Source organism: Siniperca chuatsi, linkage group LG14 (assembly GCF_020085105.1).
Source record: "Siniperca chuatsi isolate FFG_IHB_CAS linkage group LG14, ASM2008510v1, whole genome shotgun sequence".
Classification (NCBI taxonomy): Eukaryota; Metazoa; Chordata; class Actinopteri; order Centrarchiformes; family Sinipercidae; genus Siniperca; species Siniperca chuatsi.
In genome coordinates, this window is record NC_058055.1 from 26,380,560 (window position 1) to 26,399,770 (window position 19,211).

At 38.5% G+C, this 19,211-nt stretch overlaps 1 protein-coding gene across 3 annotated transcripts in view; it reads right to left on the minus strand.

Moving 5' to 3' along the window:
• Window positions 1–2,507: 2,507 nt before the first annotated feature.
• Window positions 2,508–19,211, minus strand: part of LOC122888695 (polypeptide N-acetylgalactosaminyltransferase 10-like) — a 76,441-nt gene continuing 59,737 nt past the window's right edge. Inside the window, exons 7-14 of one of the 3 annotated variants that reach the window (XR_006380761.1) lie at window positions 15,013–15,130; window positions 11,500–11,607; window positions 8,355–8,576; window positions 6,877–6,993; window positions 5,852–6,001; window positions 4,164–4,340; window positions 3,097–3,250; window positions 2,508–2,967 (exon numbers count right to left, since the gene is read on the minus strand). Coding sequence is in view for 1 of the 3 variants with exons in the window: in XM_044223434.1 (XP_044079369.1) it covers window positions 4,167–4,340; window positions 5,852–6,001; window positions 6,877–6,993; window positions 8,355–8,576; window positions 11,500–11,607; window positions 15,013–15,130 (889 nt within the window). In the remaining 2 variants the exon portion in view is untranslated. Of the gene's footprint in view, window positions 2,968–3,096; window positions 3,251–4,111; window positions 4,341–5,851; window positions 6,002–6,876; window positions 6,994–8,354; window positions 8,577–11,499; window positions 11,608–15,012; window positions 15,131–19,211 lie in introns of those variants that run through there. The other 2 variants (XR_006380760.1, XM_044223434.1) reach the window with 2 other exon arrangements.

Sequence of the window (19,211 nt, forward strand, 5' to 3'; positions counted from 1 at the left end):
TAAACAAGAAAGAAAGTCATTGAAAAGAGGATAAAATATTGTTAAGATAGAACTATCAATATTCAAATATCAAAATATAAATTTCTAAAATGCTGTAGTATGAACACCACCCATACCATATTGATGTTGCTTGACTCTTACGTATGACCAAAGTCTGTGCCACTAGTTGTTAATTGTGTCAAATACTGTCTGATAAGTACAAACACACACTTTAAATAATGCATTTTCCAGAAAATATATTGTCTACATATTATTATTGTCAATAGAGTATTGGTAGAATAACAATGAGTATTAGCAGTGGTCTTACAAATATATTGTCTAAGAAATTATAGTAAATAGGTTGAAAAAAGGCTTAGTGGTGGGTCATGTGACATTCCTCGGTGCATTAAACTATTATAGATTTCCTGTAGAAGGCCTCTCTGCAATAAATGTCTCCAAAAACAGCACTTTGTCCAACATAGTCAATATTTTTTTCTTTTCCTTTGTTTGTCTCTCATGTAGGTGTCTCTTAAAGCACCACAGAGCGCCACAGGAAGTCATTCCTGCCTGTGGCCATCAGACTCTTTAACTCCTCCCTCTAAGGGTCAGTCTGTATGACCTGAAGTCACTAAACTGGACATTGATCATTACATCTCCGCTATAATTAATAATAATTGTGCAATATTCTGTGTACTACTCCCGTGCAATATTAGTTTTCCCTTGTTAGTTTTTTTCTTATTTATTGCTACTGATACTATATACCTCAATTACTCTCGACAGTACATGCACCTCCGCTTATTAATATTATTTATTATTTATTACATAAGTAGTTACATTGTATTTTAGACTGTACTTTCATCATCAACCAGTAAACCCACTTTGTACTTGACACTTAGTTTATCTTATACTTATACCGACATGATACTTAATTTATTTCTGACCTGTTTTATAGCGTTTTATAGCGTATCATATCGTTTTCTAGTACTTTCTCCTGTGTGCACTGACGTAAAGACGAGCTACTGTAACAAAGAGTTTCCCTTCGGGGATCAATAAAGTATTTCTGATTCTGATTCTGAAACCTCAACATTCCTTTGTACAGGCTGAATCACCCCTTTTCTTCTAATGTAGGTTAAAGTGACTCATCTATTTCACTACAGCTTCTTTAATCTGCACTATATGCATACACTGGCTATGAAGTGGATTCCAGTATGCATAATGCTGGGATGTCATTTTGTGCCACTATGACTTATGTTTACAATGTGGGGTCTTGAAAAGATTTTATATTAATATCAGCATATTTGTTAGTGTACTATGTATGGAAGCTTCATATATGTGTATTCATGAACAGATGTATCAGGCTAAAAGCTTATGTTAAGACAAAATATTTGGTGAGATAAAATGTCTGACCTCCAGAGGACTAATACGGAAAGTCTGGTAATTAGAGTGCAATCGCATTCAAAAAGACCAAGGTTAGAGCATTTTCTGCAGTGGCTTCCAGTGTTTGTTGGCTTGACCTTGGTGACATTAGACAGCCAATAAGATCCCCCTACTCATACCCAGAGTATTGGATTTGCCTCTCAGATTGATGACTCACTATGTCAATAAAAAAAGTGAAATTGGCAAATGATATTTGGGCCTCAGCAGCTGCTGTCCTTTGTGTGGAAATGTTAGCTTGCTGTGCAGGTTTCATCCCCAGACTGAGCAGAAATCATGAGTTTGCTTGACCTCCGTTTTATCAGATTTCCAATAAGATGTCTGCACTCATATACAGGTGCTGAATCAAGGACCTGAGTTGTCAATTACACAGTCCTGGAGTGGGCACACATTTACATGCGCGCTGCAAAGGCACACAACAGCCTACCGCTACACATCAGGACCTCACCTGCAGTGGACGCATTTAAAACCCGTTTGAAAACCCATTTTTATTCTTTGGCTTTAAAATCACACTGAGTTTTGACATTTTGGATTCTATTTGTGTTGCTTTTAATATCTCTATTTATTTTGTATTTTAAATGATTAGTTGTTGTTGTTTCATATATTTTGTCCCAGCTGTTTACAGCCTGTTTCTTTTCATTTGTGCAGCACTTTCAGCATCTGCTTTTCAACGTTCTTATAAATACATTTGACTTGACTATTTTCTTTCTACCCATAGGTGCTACATGAAACTGCTCACAACAAGGTCTGTGGATTATCTTGAGTAACCGGGTCATGATTTCTGGAAAGAGACATTGCTGTTGAGTTTTTCCTAATTTATTTTTTTGGTACTTTGAGCCAAGTGCCATCGAGTTTTATTATATTCAAAAAAGGCAGACATCTCTACGGCCGATATCTCCAAAACTCAGCAGCTCACACCAAAACAATCTAGATGGATAAATAGCACAAGAGGTAAGAGGAAAAATATGAAATTTGGGGTGAACTATTCCTTTAACTTGTGTGAGCAGTACGTTACCTGTAAATTGTCAGAGAGCACAAAAATTCTAAGCATTTAAATGAAAAAAAAAACAATATAGATAGAAATGGACATAACCTATGTAAATGTCACTTTATTGCTCAGTAGAAAAAAAATATATATGCACTTTAAATATTAGTCTGTACAAGATTTTGTTTCTTCAATAAAAGACATATTCTTGCAATGCATCTGCACACTGTGCAGGAGTCATTTCCATAGAGTTATAGCTTGCAAAAAAGTCCCACATATGTCACCATATGCTGTTTTGGTACCTTCGATGAAAATATAGGGAGCAGGTATTTCGGTGTTGGAATTGTTAAGGCAACAATTGAAAAAGACAAGGTAAAAAGAGGCTAGATAATAGACTATCCATTAAATCCAGCAGAGTTTGTGTTTAGCAGATTTAAACTAGCAATGAAAGACAGGAGCATCGCATTTTTGACTCTTAGAAATTCTTCAGGTCCAAACTTCAGTCTGTAAGAGCTCTGTGTTTTCTGGGTTCCCACCGGACAATCAGGTTTCACTGTGGTTCTACCACCCTGGGGGGGGAGACAAAATACAAACAGTGAATTCATTTTATCAGTATTTTTAAGTAAGAGAACTTCAGTTGACAGTTGATTGACTGACTGTTGGTGGCATTGGTGCTCAGGCGAGCGTCTTTCTTTTACCTCCTTCCATATCACAAGCTGATGCTGTATGTTTGTATACTGGAAGTTGTTGTGTGTGGTCCGACCAGCTCTTCAGCTCAGCACTGGATCACTGCTGTACCACAGGGAATGTTTCCGAAGCAGCATGTTATTCATGTGTAGCTTCCATTTTTATCTGGGCAACAGTGAAACAGAAGCAAAATTAACAGACAACTTACAGCAGCTCACACAATGTGTTGTTCAGTTAGAAAAGCTGATATTTAACCGTTTAAAGAATGAGGCTGGCAGAATTCTGTTTTTCTTATTGTCAACAAATGTCAAACAAACTATGTGTTGTTTCGTCTCTAAATACTTTTTGACTTCCCTACCCTGTCCGTGGCACTCCCAGCAGCCCCAGGCCCGTTCCTACTGAAGACATACATCTTTAGAAACAGGTCACAAATATATTTTTTTAAGTCTCAGTAATTTCCTTAAACAGCTGGGCACTGTAGTTTTAAGGAAATGTTACTCAAACAATAGGAAATAGTGCATTTGTTGGGGACTATTTTCATTTGCGGATTAATACACGTATTTGTGAGTATTTCTGTCAGCAGGATGGTGTATATGGGATTGAGTCAATATAAACTAATTAGAGAACATGTAACCTGGTGTAACGGTGTGGCTCACTGATGTGTTTTTAGTAGTTTCTGGACATGGAGCTCTATGGCATGGAGGAATAACATATCAGGCTTTGGATAAACACACAATACTTGCTAGTTGGATACATCTATTTTTGTTTTTTGTCTTTTCATGGAATTTGTTGACAGTAAGAAAAAAATATATATCACCAGACTTATCCTTTAAAGCCACATTCCACATTCTTAGACCTGAACCTATTAGCATCCAGTAATTGTGCTATATGAGGTCATTGTTCAATATACTCTTAAACTACATGCAGAAACATATCCTCAAAAGGACTTCCAGAAATATGCATTTGACAACGAATTAAAGCACCCTTTTGTTCTCAACAAAACAAGGTAAAATAAAAGTTATTCACCTGATCAGACCTGATCATTGTATCTTTTTCTTTGGAAGCCGCCTCATCTCACCATTCAGTGGCCTCGGTTGGTGCCCCGGTTGAAGTGCTCCAGCACGGTGGCGTTGGTTCTCTCAAACAGCCACTGCTGGCTGGGGGAGGAGGGGTCACACGTGTTCATGAAGACTCTCCGCTCGCTCGGGCTGCTGTCGATACAGCTGTTACTGACGGGGTGATACAAACTCTTATCCTGGAGGGAAGAGAGTGGGAAAGAGAACAGTCCTATTCATATATAAGTAGTAAACTTTTTTCACAGGACATTTATATTATAGTTATATGATTTTATATGATTTTGGTGAAAAAATGTAAAATAACATACTTTGCATTACATTCTCACAAATATATATTTGAGATTTGTTATGTTGAACCATTATATACCACTCATCCCACACGTATTTCTTTTCTTTTGTGTTTTTGTTTGTTTGTTTGTTTGTTTTTTGTTTGGGATTACATTATGTAGTGCAATTAATAATTATTAATCAAAACCAAGTCAGAGAAGGACAGTGAACACATTCACACACACACATTTTACAACAAATGAAATTATACTAATATTTAGTATAATTATACTAATATTTAGTAAAATATTTAATATAATTCTAACCAAAAATCCATTTAATAACTTTTATTTTTAAAAACAAGTTGGATTTGAATTTCATTTATATTGTCGGGGCATCTCTGTCTTTACCAAATACAACTTCCACTGATTCCACTGAAAGATTAAGATTGACATTTTATCATATATTTCTTATGTTAAACAGTTGTTTATTTACACATCGACACAAAGCAACATTAGCATTCATTTGGAGTCATGTTTGTGTCTGCCTGTTGATTGTAAGTCTAATGTTCATCCTGCTTTCAGCTCTGGTTTGATCTCCACCAACTCCTGAGGTAAATATCTGGCTCTTTATCTGCTAAATGTTTCACTATGTTCACCAGCTGGTCACTAACTTTGTCTGTCTGCCTCTTGGTGCTGAGCAGGTAGTGGACAGTGGGTTAATTAAAGCTTTATTGCTGCCTGCAGGTACCTGCTGCTGCTGGAAAGGAGGTTAATGAAAGCGGTGAAAAATGGAACCAAAACAGTAAAGTTGCACGCCATAAAACCAAAACAATGCGCTGGAAGAGGCTAAAATGCTCCATAGATGAAGGGAACTACAGTGTTGGGGGATCTCTGTTGGTTCATTACGAGTAACACTTTGCACATTACACAATTATTTGATCCATTTTAAGTGAAAAACATTGACCAAAGCAGCTTTAAAGTCACTGTGTGTTTTGAACATTTCTGACTTTAGCACCCCCAATGGGACTATCAAAAAAGGCACTGTGGAAGACAATCAGTCCCACAGATCCAACTGGAGGCCCTGAGCCCCTGAATAGGCTGAAAACGCCACATAGAGTTCACCATTTTTAATCACATAAAGATTCTTCACATAGTGGCTTTGAAGAAACAGGACCAGGGGGCGTGTAATGTCTGCTGTTTCTGCATCCTTCAATTTTCCCTCACATTCATTTAATTAGATGTTTAACAGATGGTCACCATTATGTTGAGAAGATTAATTGACTTAAACGATGGATAGCTGACCAAAGAAATCACAACAGCAGCACAGTTGGAAGGCTGAAAAGAGGAAACAGCAGTAAATACCATCATTTTGTACAAGCAGTGAACTCCAAACTCTCAGTCTCCACTTTCCTCTGCCGTACCTTTCTGTAGCGCCACAGTTGGTTCCCCTTCATGCCATGACAGTCGTACAGGGTGACGGGGCTGTTGTGAGAGATGGCATCGAAGCAGACCTTCCTTGTGTGCATGGGGTCACCCACCCGGATATCCTCCCTCCAACCAAATGTTAACACCTGCAGGGAACACATCTCAACTGTAAGAAACATCAGACTGTTGCTTGTCCTGGGGTTTCAATCATTATTTTTCCTATTAAAGCATATCTTTGTGGAGTTTTCGTTATTCAAATTGAAGGTATGAGGATAGCGTGTCATATGTTGTACAGGTTGTAAAGCCCTCTGAGTCAAACTTGTAATTTTGGGCTGAACAATTTTGACTTATATCATCATATCATTTTTGTGCATCACTGCATCTTCGCTTAAAGAATACAGTTAGTGGAAGAGGCTCACTAGTCTCAAGGGGGCACTGAAGTTGTTAAGAAGCTATGATTTATTATCACACAAGAGCAGTATTCAGAGTTTGCAGGACACATACGTCATCACCTGCAATCCCAAATGACATTTAGCATGTAACATTTAGCATATTACCATGCAACTGTTAGCATGTTAAAATTAATGTTTAGTTGCCCATGTACAGTAATATTTAGCATGTTAGCTTGTTAGCATATTGGCACGCTAGCCTTAGCAGGCAAGTACAGCTGAATCATCAAACAATTAATTAGGTTTCATCTTCTGGCCCGTGAATCTCTGTACAAAATTTCATGGAAACAAAATGTTACACCAACAGAACGGCCATCCCAAGAGCCACACTAGTCCGGTTAAATATATCCAAATAAATTACCTGTGCCCCTCCAGTAAACAGTTCTGAAACAACTGGCTAATAGACAAACATAATCATTAACCTCTGCTCGAGCATGCTCATGTGTCATGGTCCTTTCAGATACAACATATGCAGCTCAGCACTCTAACCATACAGCATGAAGGGAATGCTGTCAGGAAATTGAGACCTCATGAGGCATTTTACTAGAGAAAGTATAATGAATGAGCCTCACCTGTCCATGACTCCAGCCCACTTCACCACGCCCTTTCACACAGCTCTCCATACGGATGGGGCTCCCTGACACAAAGTGTTTGATCTCCATACACATCCCACTACCCATGTTTCGTATCTACAAAACATACACACACACACACACAAAAACACATGGACATGAAGTCACTAAAACAGGGAGTGCTTGCTCTTTAGTTATGGAGAGTCACAGCACAGGCATTGACCTGATAATGTTTTAATCATGGCTGGATTAAGGCCTTTTTGGGCCCCTGTGTTTTTAATTAAAACGGTCCCAAACTGAAACATTGGTTTATTACAGATCATGTTTGTTGTGGCCCTGCTTGGTGAACATTTTCCACGGCATTTAATCACACATTGCTTGTTACTTTACAACCTATAAAATGGCGTGTGGGTAATAATGACTTTGGATCTGCGTTAAATAATCCTATATCAGTATACAGTATATCTGGCTTTAGTAGTGCTTGTGTCTCACCGTGTCTTATTTGGTCCCGCTTCTTTTTTTATGAAAAACTGAACATGTTCCTGCATTCCAGAGGACTCAGTGCTGTCAGTTTGCCGTTTGTACCCACAGCAGTAAAATGTTTTTTGTTTTTTTCTACACTTTGAAGGGCCCAAAGGCATGTGTGCACCTGGGTGTGCACCCAGGACGCCCTGATGATAGCTGCAGCATGCAGGAGGAGAAGACAACAATCCTGTGTTATTGCAAACACGTTTCATCACTGTTTCTTGTCTGTTGTTACCACTGGGAATTTTTCTATCACTATCTCCAGCTTGATGCACACCCCTCTGCTTTCAACTTGGAAAACTCCCACTAGTATTTAATTTTTAATAAGTCAATAGATTTGTAAATATGGTACTTCCATGTCTTGATTCTGAATGTATTAATGATAAGCTCACAAAGTACGGTCATGGTGTTTACACTAATTTCATCCTGTTTGGTAGTTCCGAGAACCATGGCTGGTGAAGGAACCTTTAGGCATTAAAAGGTTTTCCAGACAATGTAAGGGGAAGCAGAAATTGCTGACATTTTCAAACAAAGGATAAAAACACAGTTTTAACTTTACTTTTAGCTAAGGAGCAGTCATTATACATTTTTATACTTTATTTCCCCCTTCCTTTGATATTGTTATTCCTCTTACTTTTGTCTCTGCAGTTTTTCATTTTATTTCTGAAATAATAAGAAAGAGGTCCTTTATTGGTCATGAACACACTTTAAATAAACATGTTAGTGCTGACAGCGGGATGGAGTTCATTACCTTATTATCAGATTACGTCATTCTCCCATGCACCTGTCAGTCAGGTGTGCATTAGAGCATATTCAGTAATGAATGTCTGAAATGATGAAATGTGCTGTGCAAATTAAGTTTGAGTGCACATTAAAATGTTATGTTATGTTGTCTTCTGCATGCAATCTGTGAATCTAATATATATCTTGGAGCCAATCTAACTAATCCGTACCTCTCCCCAGGCAGCAGCAGGAGGCTCCACCGGTGGGTAGTGTTTGGGCAGATCCCAGGCCACCTCGCTCATGAACCACTTGAAGCTCTTGCAGTTGAGGCGGTTCCTCAGCTCCTTCTGGGCCGTCATGTCTCCTGCGGACAGGTGGCGGTACTCGGGCCGACGCTGGTAGACGTATTCGGCGTATTCGTCCATCCACACCTCGGCCACGCGTTTTAGGTTCTGAAATCAAATCAAAGAGAGAGTCAGGCAGATAGATTAAATCACTACACAGCCTACTTTTCTTACACGGCATCTCAAGTCTCCCAGAATGTCAATGAGCCTCCCACAAATTAACACAAAATCCCACAGTCCCTGTCAGTGAGGATGATCTCGTGGAACCACCTTGGATTGTTTTATGAACATAAATGTTTCCACAGTCTGCTGAAAGTACTGTATATTGGTCTCAGGGAGTCTGCTCCGACAGTGGCATCCATTTCTTGACTGTGCCTCGGACTAACCCAACCTAACAGCAACATTTTGCTACTTTGTTGCAGCTGTTAAAGATTTTCATCATGGAAATCCATTTGGACCCAGCTGAATTCAAGGTGACCTTATCTGTTGGTCTCCATGAATGCAGTTTTAGTTGAGTACTGTAGCACATCAATAAAAAAGAAAAACTTTGAAGAATGATAAAAAGAATAAGGAGGTACAACAATGATAATGAAACAGCAATTTCAAATTTGTGCAGAGAACAAGTGCCTTTATGTAAATGTTCTCCTTTATCTGCAGGGTCAGGTTGATTCAGGACCATCAGCATGCCACTGAGGTCCTGTTTAAACACTGTTGGTCAGAATAAAAAAATCAAAACAGAGGCCAGTGTCTTTCAGTGGCACACTGAGCCAAACAGAGCCAAGTTTCATGCTGCAGCAGAGGCAGAATGGTGTTCAGCTACACCCCAGATGATTTAGCACTTTTAGACAATTTCTCATTCTGTGTAGGTACTCTGAAGAATACAAGGAACAAAGAAACTTAAGCTCATTCTTCACAGTAACACCTGCAAAGGCTATAAATCGTAGATACTGGATACACGGCATTCTGCTGCCTCTCATGTGGTGGTCTTTTGTTAGTGGATGGTGAGCCGACTCTCGTGCAAAGAGGAGAAAAAGGAGAGTACTTAGTAGAGGACGCAGGAAACAAAAACGCTGCCATTTGTTATACTGCACCGCTTAAAGACTAGCTCACACTAGGACTGTTTATTTATGTACTTGAGCTTAATTTGACAGGTTCATTCTCTCCATCTCGATGATGTACTGAGTTACATCTCATTTTAGTTCAGTTTCCCTGTTTGGTGCGGTTCAGGGACACACAAGTTGTTTTTACAGTGTTTGTGCTCTCTCTCTGTGTGTGTGCATGTGTATATTTGCATGAAAAAGATGACTTGTCCAACTCTCCGTACTCAAATGGCTAAATATTTCCTGAGCTGATATATATTTGTTTCACATCAAGCCATATTTTAGCACAGCTCAAAGCCAAATATGCTGTTTTGTACTGTTTTTGTAACTATAATTTAAATGCTGAAGAGCCTTGTGTGTGAGTACTGCATAATAATAATAATACATTTCAGTTCAATCAGTTTTGCTAATCAGATGTAATTTTTAATTTTGTGAGAGCATAACTGGATATGGTTCATTTATTGTTTCTTTAATCAAGAAATCTTACTGAAAAGACCTTTTTAAAGAAAGGACCTACTCATATAAATGGACTTTTATAAACATGGGAGATACTGTATTGCTGCTTTGCAGTCTGTTCCATTTAAAAGGTACAGAATACCTGACAATGAACATTCAGACCTGATGAATGGAAAATATTAAAATGAGTCCTTCAGCTTAAAAAGAACAGTATTATACATAAAAATAGGAGGAAGGACAAACTAACAGTAATATCTTACAATTAGGGATGTTTATTTTGCCCCTGATTTAAGTCATTTACTATAGATTACTGTATCTTCTGATACTAATCCAATGTAATATTCTCATAAAACAGTGGCACAGAATATACTTATCTTAAAATAAGACTCAATCAAACCCAATGATTTTTACACAAGATCAATTTATTAGTCATGGTTAGTACTACTCAGCCTGTGAAACTGCTGTATAATGTCTTCTGTGGCTCTGGAGGAGCTTTGTCAAGTCTGACAAAACAACCTACAATGTTTTCACAGAAGGCCTGCTTTACACACATGGAGCATTGAGATTGTGGATGTTTATCATGCAGGCACTGCCAAACAAAAAAGACAACATTGAGTTGCATTATTGGAAGTGTCAGAGCCAGTGTTTGTGGAGTTGACCAATACAAGGCACTAAAAGCCACACAGTCTTTTTTTTTCATGTGTCGCATTTTAGTCCTGCAACTTTATGAAAGTGCAGTATGAAATCGCTGGCATACTCTAAAATGTAAACTAAATTAAGTTTACTAAAATTAGTAAAGCCGATCCAATTTTAGAAGCTACAGTATGTATCAAAATAAAGCCGACATTACATCTTTTGTTTATTGGTTTCCTATTACATTTTGTATAGTGTCCTATAGTCTCAGTGTGTACTTCTGAGCACTTTAGTTTGCCCTGTCTTTATCCCACGATACCATGAACAATATACTGAAGTTCAAATGGAATTTTGCAGTGTGGTGCACCCGATTTGACTCTGCTATCGATGCTTGCTGGATGTCGTTTATTCAGACTGTTGGCTGCTGTTTATTTGTTCACTCTGATCTGTGCTTCAATCACTACCTGTGCATTACAAATACTGTAGGTTCCACTTTTTCGGTGGCGCTCAGAGGAGTGTTAGACAGCAGGTGTACTGTTTGTTAAATGCCACCTAAGCTCAAATGATTATAAAACACAAGATCTGAATGGATCGGCCTTTAAACAGCCAGTACAGATCCTTCATGCTTTGATAAGCCCTGCTGTCAATCTTACAGATACTTCTACTTACAATATAATGTAATCCATTGTAGTGTTGTGACTCAGATGTAACAGTGTCATGTGACAGCATCGTACTGACACTGAACCTCTGTATCAGAATGTTATAGTATACAGAAAATCTGTGACTGAGCTGCTATATCGATTTTGTCATGGACCGTGGAGACACAGAGTTTGAAGAATTACCTTTGCCAAGCTGATCCCACCAGGGACCTTGTAGGGGACATACTTCCTATAGATGTGTCCTACCCTGGAGCAAGGTATGTCCTCCATTCGACCACCACACATCCACACCTACAGAGACACACAGACGAGAGAACGCTCTTTCATCAGCTAGATCTCTATTGTATTTAGAAGCTGTGGAAAGGTAAAGGAAGGTGAAGGAAGGAGACGATCAAGGAGATGAGCAGGAGACGGATGGCTCAGAAGAAAGACGGATGAAGTGCAGTGGTTCTAACAGGCTTATAAATCCTAGGAGACTAAGGTGAGAGAGGAGTGAAGGGAGAGAGTGGGGGGGGTAGGATAGTAGAGGAAGAAAAGAAGACACCAAAACCATATTATGATATAATGGTCAGGAAAACACAGTATGCAGTCTCTTTGAAATATTGAAATTATACAATGACATTTTAACATGTTTTAAGCACCCTGATATGCTTGTCTTAACTAAAAACAAACCTTCCAGCAATTTTATCTCGTTTCTTTCCCTTTCCCTTGTCTATCTCACATAGCAGAGACACCCAGCAGTGGCTCCTCATTTTAATCCTCCAGCTATAATGAAGACAGCAGTGATGATTCTCTTTCTTGGCTTTCAATGTTGAAAATAAACCTTGAGAAAGAAAGGGAGGCAATGAAGAGGATGAGGAAGAAAGAAAGACTTAGAGGCAGCAGGCGAGACGGAAAAGGGGTTTTGTTTTTAAGACAATAGCAAAATGAAAAGTGGGGAAATGAAAAGCTGGTTTTAAACATGAAAACAAACAAGTATGGGAAGAAAGAGATATAGGGCTTCCAAATTGTTTCTGCAGAGCAACGTCCTTTTAATATGTAAATAAGATTTTTGCTATTTGAAGGTTTGAGGCAGACCGAAGCTGTTGGGAGTTCAAGAACATGGCCAGTAATATACATATTTTACATATGATTCAAGGTGCACATACAACACAGAGTTGAACAAGGGTGTTAAGGCAGTTGTCAACCTCCTGTCCACCTGCCATGACCTGACTTCAGGCTGACTTCAGTGCAGTTACAGGTGTGAACAGATGGTCCTACCCACTGTGTTCCTACAGTACATTTAAAAACATTACACTGAGTAACCTAATAAGGAAGTTCAAGCAATATTGCGTAAATCACGGGTGCATCACTACAAAAGCAACATCAAGTCCATCGTAATGTATGGTTCTGAATGCAGACGAAACCAAGCCTTGGAACTTTACAGAAAAACCAAAAGCAAGAACATCATCGAGTTTGTATTGTTACAAAACAACTTGCCACATGGGAATCATTTCAAGCACCAACTAACATTGTCTCTTAAACCCTCCAGACATAACCATCGAGTCCTCCTGACCCTGTGTTGACATCATTGTCACCACAGCCCAACCACATTCTCTGGTCTGTCGCATATGGAGTTCCACAGCCAGAGAACCAACTCAGATCACACAAGAGTACACAGCTCAGCTGAGCTCAGACTACAGAACAACAGAATTCACTCCAACTGCATGAATTAAACATATCGCTGTAAGACAAAATCCAGCATTGACTAAAAGTGCAACTAAAACTTGAGTTGTCTCTGTTGGTGTCTTTGAATAAATAAAACATAACTGCATACTGTTCAGTATATACTGTATTTTAGTGGCTCCAGATATATGTTTGCTTCAACTACATGAATAATAATGTCCTAACCGAAGGCTGGCAGCAAAAAATGTAAAGTCAGGAAAAAACACAAATGTATTGCTTAAAGATTAGTCCTGGCTCCCACATCAATCTGAATGGACTGACCCTATGTTTTTTTAAACAACAGATGGTTTACATGTTCAGCCTGGTTTGACACCTGGACCGGAGGGCAATACAGAAAGTTGGTAATAAGCAGGATGCAAAACATTCTACATGTCATTAACCATAAAGTTAGTTTTCTTTGGCCAACATAGACTGTTTATTGGTGTTGTCATGGAAACACGCATCAGAAAGCTACTGCATTACCATGGTAGCAACAGCAATATTCTGAATTCTACAGTCATGAATAAAAAACATCATGTCAATTATTTTTTAATGTATGCTTTTAGAAAAGTTTCCCTGTGCTAACTGTTTGCCATGTTTTACTCTCTTTTTTCTGGCTCCTTCCATGGAGGTTTAATTATTTCTGCCTCCAGAGCAGCTCTGTCTCAGAAATGTTTGCATAGCTGAAACTCCAATCTGCAGGAGCGATATAAAAAAATCCGCCGTCAGTTTCATGCCTTGCACTGTCCTCTCGCTCGGCATGTGAGGTCATATTGCCTCTGCGGTCTGTGTGCCTCTATGTGTTGACATTATTTCACTGTGTGAGTTGGAAATGCTTGATGTTCCCATACCAGTAGGACCAGGATAGAGCTTTAGATTATCTGTACCGGTGAATAAAGTGATTGTGTTTCACATGCGAGCAGGGCCTGGCTGTGGGAGCAGCAGTTTGGTTGTAAGAATTAGTCTGAGAGCCTGTTAATCTTCTCACCTCGGGAGACTGGCTGTCTGCGCTGTATCAGCTAATGGGGATCTTAATAAAAAGGAAACCAAATTGAATATCTGAGAGCATAAAGTAGACTTAAGAGGCATGGCTAGGCATGTGCTGATAGCAAAATTTAATAGTATGATAATATTGGCCAAAATAATAACCTTGGTATGGGATATTATCTCAGTAATTACTTAAATAAGATGAAAAGCTTCAAAACAGTATTAAAACATAAGAGGTTTTCACACCAGGCTCAGCACTGGCTCACGGCCGGCGTTAGTCGAAGCCTATCATTCGTTTCACACTCACAGCTTGTCTGTACCATCAACAATCACAACTGCCGTAGGAACAATTGCTAAAACCGTAACCACACAATATGTTGTTTGTTGCCTTCCAAACAACTGTTAAAATATAATTCATATGAATATCTTCTGATCTGCCACTGCTATGGCTAAGGTTTGGTTAGGTTTAGGTACAAAAACTAATTGGTTAAGGTCAGGGAAAGATTGTGGCCATGGTTAAAAGAAAATAACACTGACTGTTGGTAGGAAACAGGAAACTAAACAGGAATCATGACCCTATTATAACAATAAAACAAATTATCAAACTAGAAGAAGAGAACGTCCTTGTTGTTTTGAAACAAATACAGATACATATACATAAAGCTTTCATTATACAATATATGTGACTGAAGCCAAAAGAAAAGAGGATGCTATTGCTTGGGAATATAGGACATATTTTTAATATTTTTTATACTTATCTGTGTATGACCCTGATGCAATGACAAAGGGCTAAAAACTTAAATACAGTGATTTCCAGAAATCTTATCTGCAAAATAAATTAGTTTGTAAAATAAATTAGCATTAATTTAGCCAGTGGTTAATAAACATAAAATAAAATGATTTTACCATATTTGTCCACAAAATGAGGAAAATAGTCTTTAACTGCAATTTAATCATTGATTCATGTCACTTTTTCTTTCCATCCTGTGATTTGATCATTTTTACCTTGAAAGAGATCTCGTACTGTTCTCCTCCCCAGATCTCCAGACCCGTGTCATATCCTCCCAGCTCCCAGAACCACTTCCTGTCCACAGCGAACAGTCCACCTGCCATCACCGGTGACCTGCAAACACAAAATACAACACACACACTCACTACTTGAACTACAGTTTGTACAACAGCTGCACCCAAAACTATTACCTTTACATAAAGAGCAGCGGCATCACTTTCCACTTCTGCCAAAGAAAACATCTAACTGAATGAAATATTTATTCACTTATTCTCTATTCACAAACAACTGCATCAAACAAACAAGATCCTTCAGCTCGCCACTTTATCAGAGCCAAAGGAACAAAGATGGAGAGAGAGACAATCAGAAATCATCACCTCAAACAACTGAAATGTAAAAATGATGCAGCTGAACCTTTTTGCTAATCATCAAGAAAGAAATAGAAGGAGACATAAGCAGATGACAGACATAATGATTTGTGAGGAACTTTGTAAAGGTTATCCTTGAAATGTGTTGTATCACTATGGGAGAAGCTGTTTCACAAGGTTAAATGTGCAAATGAGGTTTGGAGTAAACCAAAGCTGCATAGCTATTGTGGAATTAAAAATAATTACTTTCCTGAAAATTGCGCTCCTAACAATCAGGACCAATTTTTTTTTTTATTGCTATTCATTTTGAACAGGTCAGTATGCTTTGGAAGAAGAAAATCATGTGTCAGTGTGTGATTGATGCTAGGGAAACATTATTATTATTATTATTATTATTATTATTATTATTATCATTATCATTTAGATTTTTTACAGTCCCTTGTATTGGAATTGTTGTGATCTTTTGTGTAATAATAATAACTGCATACAACTTTATATAGCACCTTTAAAAACAAAGTTTGCAAAGTGTTTTGACAGACAAGGCAAAGCAGAAACAGGATACCCAGAAGGTAGTATAACAGCAGAACGTCAAACAGAAATGCTAAACAAAGCAAGACAAAATTAAGGTAAAATTAAGACAAGAAGACAAGATAAAAACAATGAAAAACATGACAATGAAAATAAAAACAAATGGAAACAATAAAAGCAATAAAGAGATGATAAAAAAGATGATATCACATAAAAGCAAGTCTATAAAGATGAGTTTTAAGAAGTGATTTAAAATAAGTCACTGACTCTGCGAGCCTTATGTCCTCAGGCAGGTCGTTCCAAAGCTGAGGGGCCTTGATGGCAAAAGCGCGGTCACCCTTAGATTTAAGCCTCGACTTTGGAACAGCCAGAAGGGCCCCACCTGAGGATCTAAGGCTGCAGGCTGGCTCATATGGGGTCAACATTTCCATTATGTAGCTTGGGGCCAGACCCAGACGTGCATTAAAAGTGATCAGTAAAATCTTAAAATAAATTCGAAAATGAACAAGGAGCCATTGGAGAGAAGCCAGGATTGGGGTGATCAAGGCCACTCTCAAGGAGACTGATAGGGTTTGGGGTTATTGAGTTGAAGAAAATGTTGTGCCATCCAACAGCTGACATCACTAAAGACACAAACAGTCTAAAACAGCAGGTAGGCTTTTTGGCTCATCAGGTCTCAGGGTAAGGTATATCTGTGTGTCGTCTACGTAGCAATGAAAAGAGACGTTGTGACATTGAATGATTTGGCCAAGTGGAAGCATGTAGATAGAAAATAAAATTGGACTTAAAATTGAACCTTGCAGTACACCACAGGTAATGTTGTAGAGGATGAATAGTTACCTATGGTGACCACGTAGGTTCTTTCTGAAAGGTAAGAATAAAACCAACTAAGTGCAGTGTCCTTGATGCCAACCCAGGTTTTAAGAAGGGCAATTAAAATGACATGATCTAGTGTGTCAAAAGCTGCACTTAGGTCTAGAAGAATTAAAATTGCATTCCCCCTTGTCGGCCGCTAAAAGGAGGTCATTGGTTACCTTGAAGGGAGCCGTTTCTGTGCTATGTAAAGCTCTAAAACCTGCCTGAAACCTCTCAAAGATGTTATTATGACACATAACAGCTAAAGGTTCGTTGAAACCACTTTTTCAGTTTCAAGTTTAGAAATTGGTCTAGAATTGTTAAGGAGGAGGATCAAGGTTAGGTTTATTTAAACCTAAGGACTACAGTCTATCCCTGGGATGATAAAAAAAAAGTCTCTCTTATTTAAGGATCTGATATTTAAAAGACCAAAACTTGCAGCATTACAAATGAGGACGGGGGTAACAGAGGTTGCCGAGGGATTTTAATTAAGTTGTTATGATTAGCAGCAGAGGGGTGTGATATTGAGCGTGCTGGAGTGAGTCTTTGATAAGAAATGATGGTGTTATGAAAGTAAGTATACTATTCCAGGACCTGTGGGGGGAGCTCTCATAGGAATCAGATGATCCCAAAAATATAATTAAAAATGAGGTGATAGAGATGTTTCCCAATGACTGAAATGGTTGGTTGAAAGAGAAATCTATATTCCATATCCCAAATTCCACCCGGAAAGCACACAGCAAATAAAACGATGGAATTTATTTACTGTTCTATGTCCGTTAATGTCAAAATGTGTTAATCGCAGAAATTTCTCAAATCACTCCTGCAGCAAAATCTATTTCTATGATGTTGATGATGTCTTCTGTGTTGCACTGCAGCCTCCTGATAGCTCCACTGGAAATAGCATATTTAGCTATATATTGGCAAAGCAACAATTGTTTGAAATACACTTACATAGGGTTCGAAGGCGGAGAAGTGGATAATGTTGATTTGAGAAGTTTTTATGTATGAATATACTGTGTATTCTTTGTTGTGACTCTGGGTCTCTGGGTTGGAATCCTCTCTAACTGCTGAATCCAAGCTGACTGCAGCTGCTGTCCACCATGAGGGAGCAACAAACTTTTCAGAGACGCCTTTTCAAGCCTACAGGATTAATAACTCAAATGACAAATAACAAGAGTCAGAATAAGAGCAAGAAAACAATAAACAGAGATGCAAACAGTGAGTCAGAGTTCATTTATTTATGGTGCCACTATCTCTCACCAGATAATGAAGATGCTCTGAACAGTGCAGAATCAATTAACCCACTATAGAGCACTGTGGCCTCTGTTTGCTGTCACAAGCTCTGTGTTTGTTAGCTGTTGTATCGCTGCTGTACTTGATTGTAGTTGTAGCACACCTGAGGCAGAACAACTGGGGCAGCAGGTGCAGACACATACAAATGCATATTTGATTTCTTGTGAGGAACCCATCTTTCTCCACCTCATGCCTTACTTTAACTCGATTAATGTAACACTGATCGATGAATCACTCAAAACTCAATTGGATTTTTCTCATGTTTTGATCCCCCAAAAGAAATGCAGTCCTCCGCAGTGCAGAAATATTACAATACACACTTGCAGGTTCACCAGGTTGTCACAGTTACGATCTTTTCATCAGACTAAAGTTGGAGGCAGGCAGCCAGCAGGTAGTCTTCTCTTGCCAAAGTCGTCCCTGAGGAGGATCAATTAAAGGCAAACAGGGCAGCTACTGTACTGTCAGCAGTGAGAAACACTCTGGGGCTTCCCATGCCTCATGAGCAGTGAGCACAGATACGAGTACCGTGGTGATAACAGCCAGGTTCCTGCAGTTTTCCTTTTCCAAGGGTGAAAAAAGATAAAAATGAATCTAGCAGTGATTACAAAAACCTCTGTACTTCACTCTCTCCAACACTCTTTTTTTGTTTAATGTCTTTGAACACATCTGTATCAGTCTGACCAAACTGTGTTGTTTTTGACTTTAACACTTTTATAATTTAAGTAAAAACAATTTGGATTGATGAAAACATTTTTGTTTGCTGTGCCCTCTGTGGGTTGTGCTACCTGATGAGTCTCTAAATTACCAATATGATATGCATGTGTTAAATGAATGGCTTTGTTTGCTGTGTAATAAAATTAACATAATTTCCAATTTACTTTCTCAATGATAACACTGTTATATATTTAATATCTGCTAGTAAAAGAAAAATGTTCACTACATGGCCAAAAGTATGTGGACACCTCAACATTACACCCATATGTGTAACCATGTCTCCTGTTTGTTGTGGCCTAAGAGCATAACACCACAGTGTTGCTGTGAAGAGTTTTGCCCGATGCATAATCAATAATGTCATACTTGTACATTGGAAGAAAATAAACTTCAAGCCTAAAAAGACATTTTGTGTCACAGTTATGCGAGTGAACCAC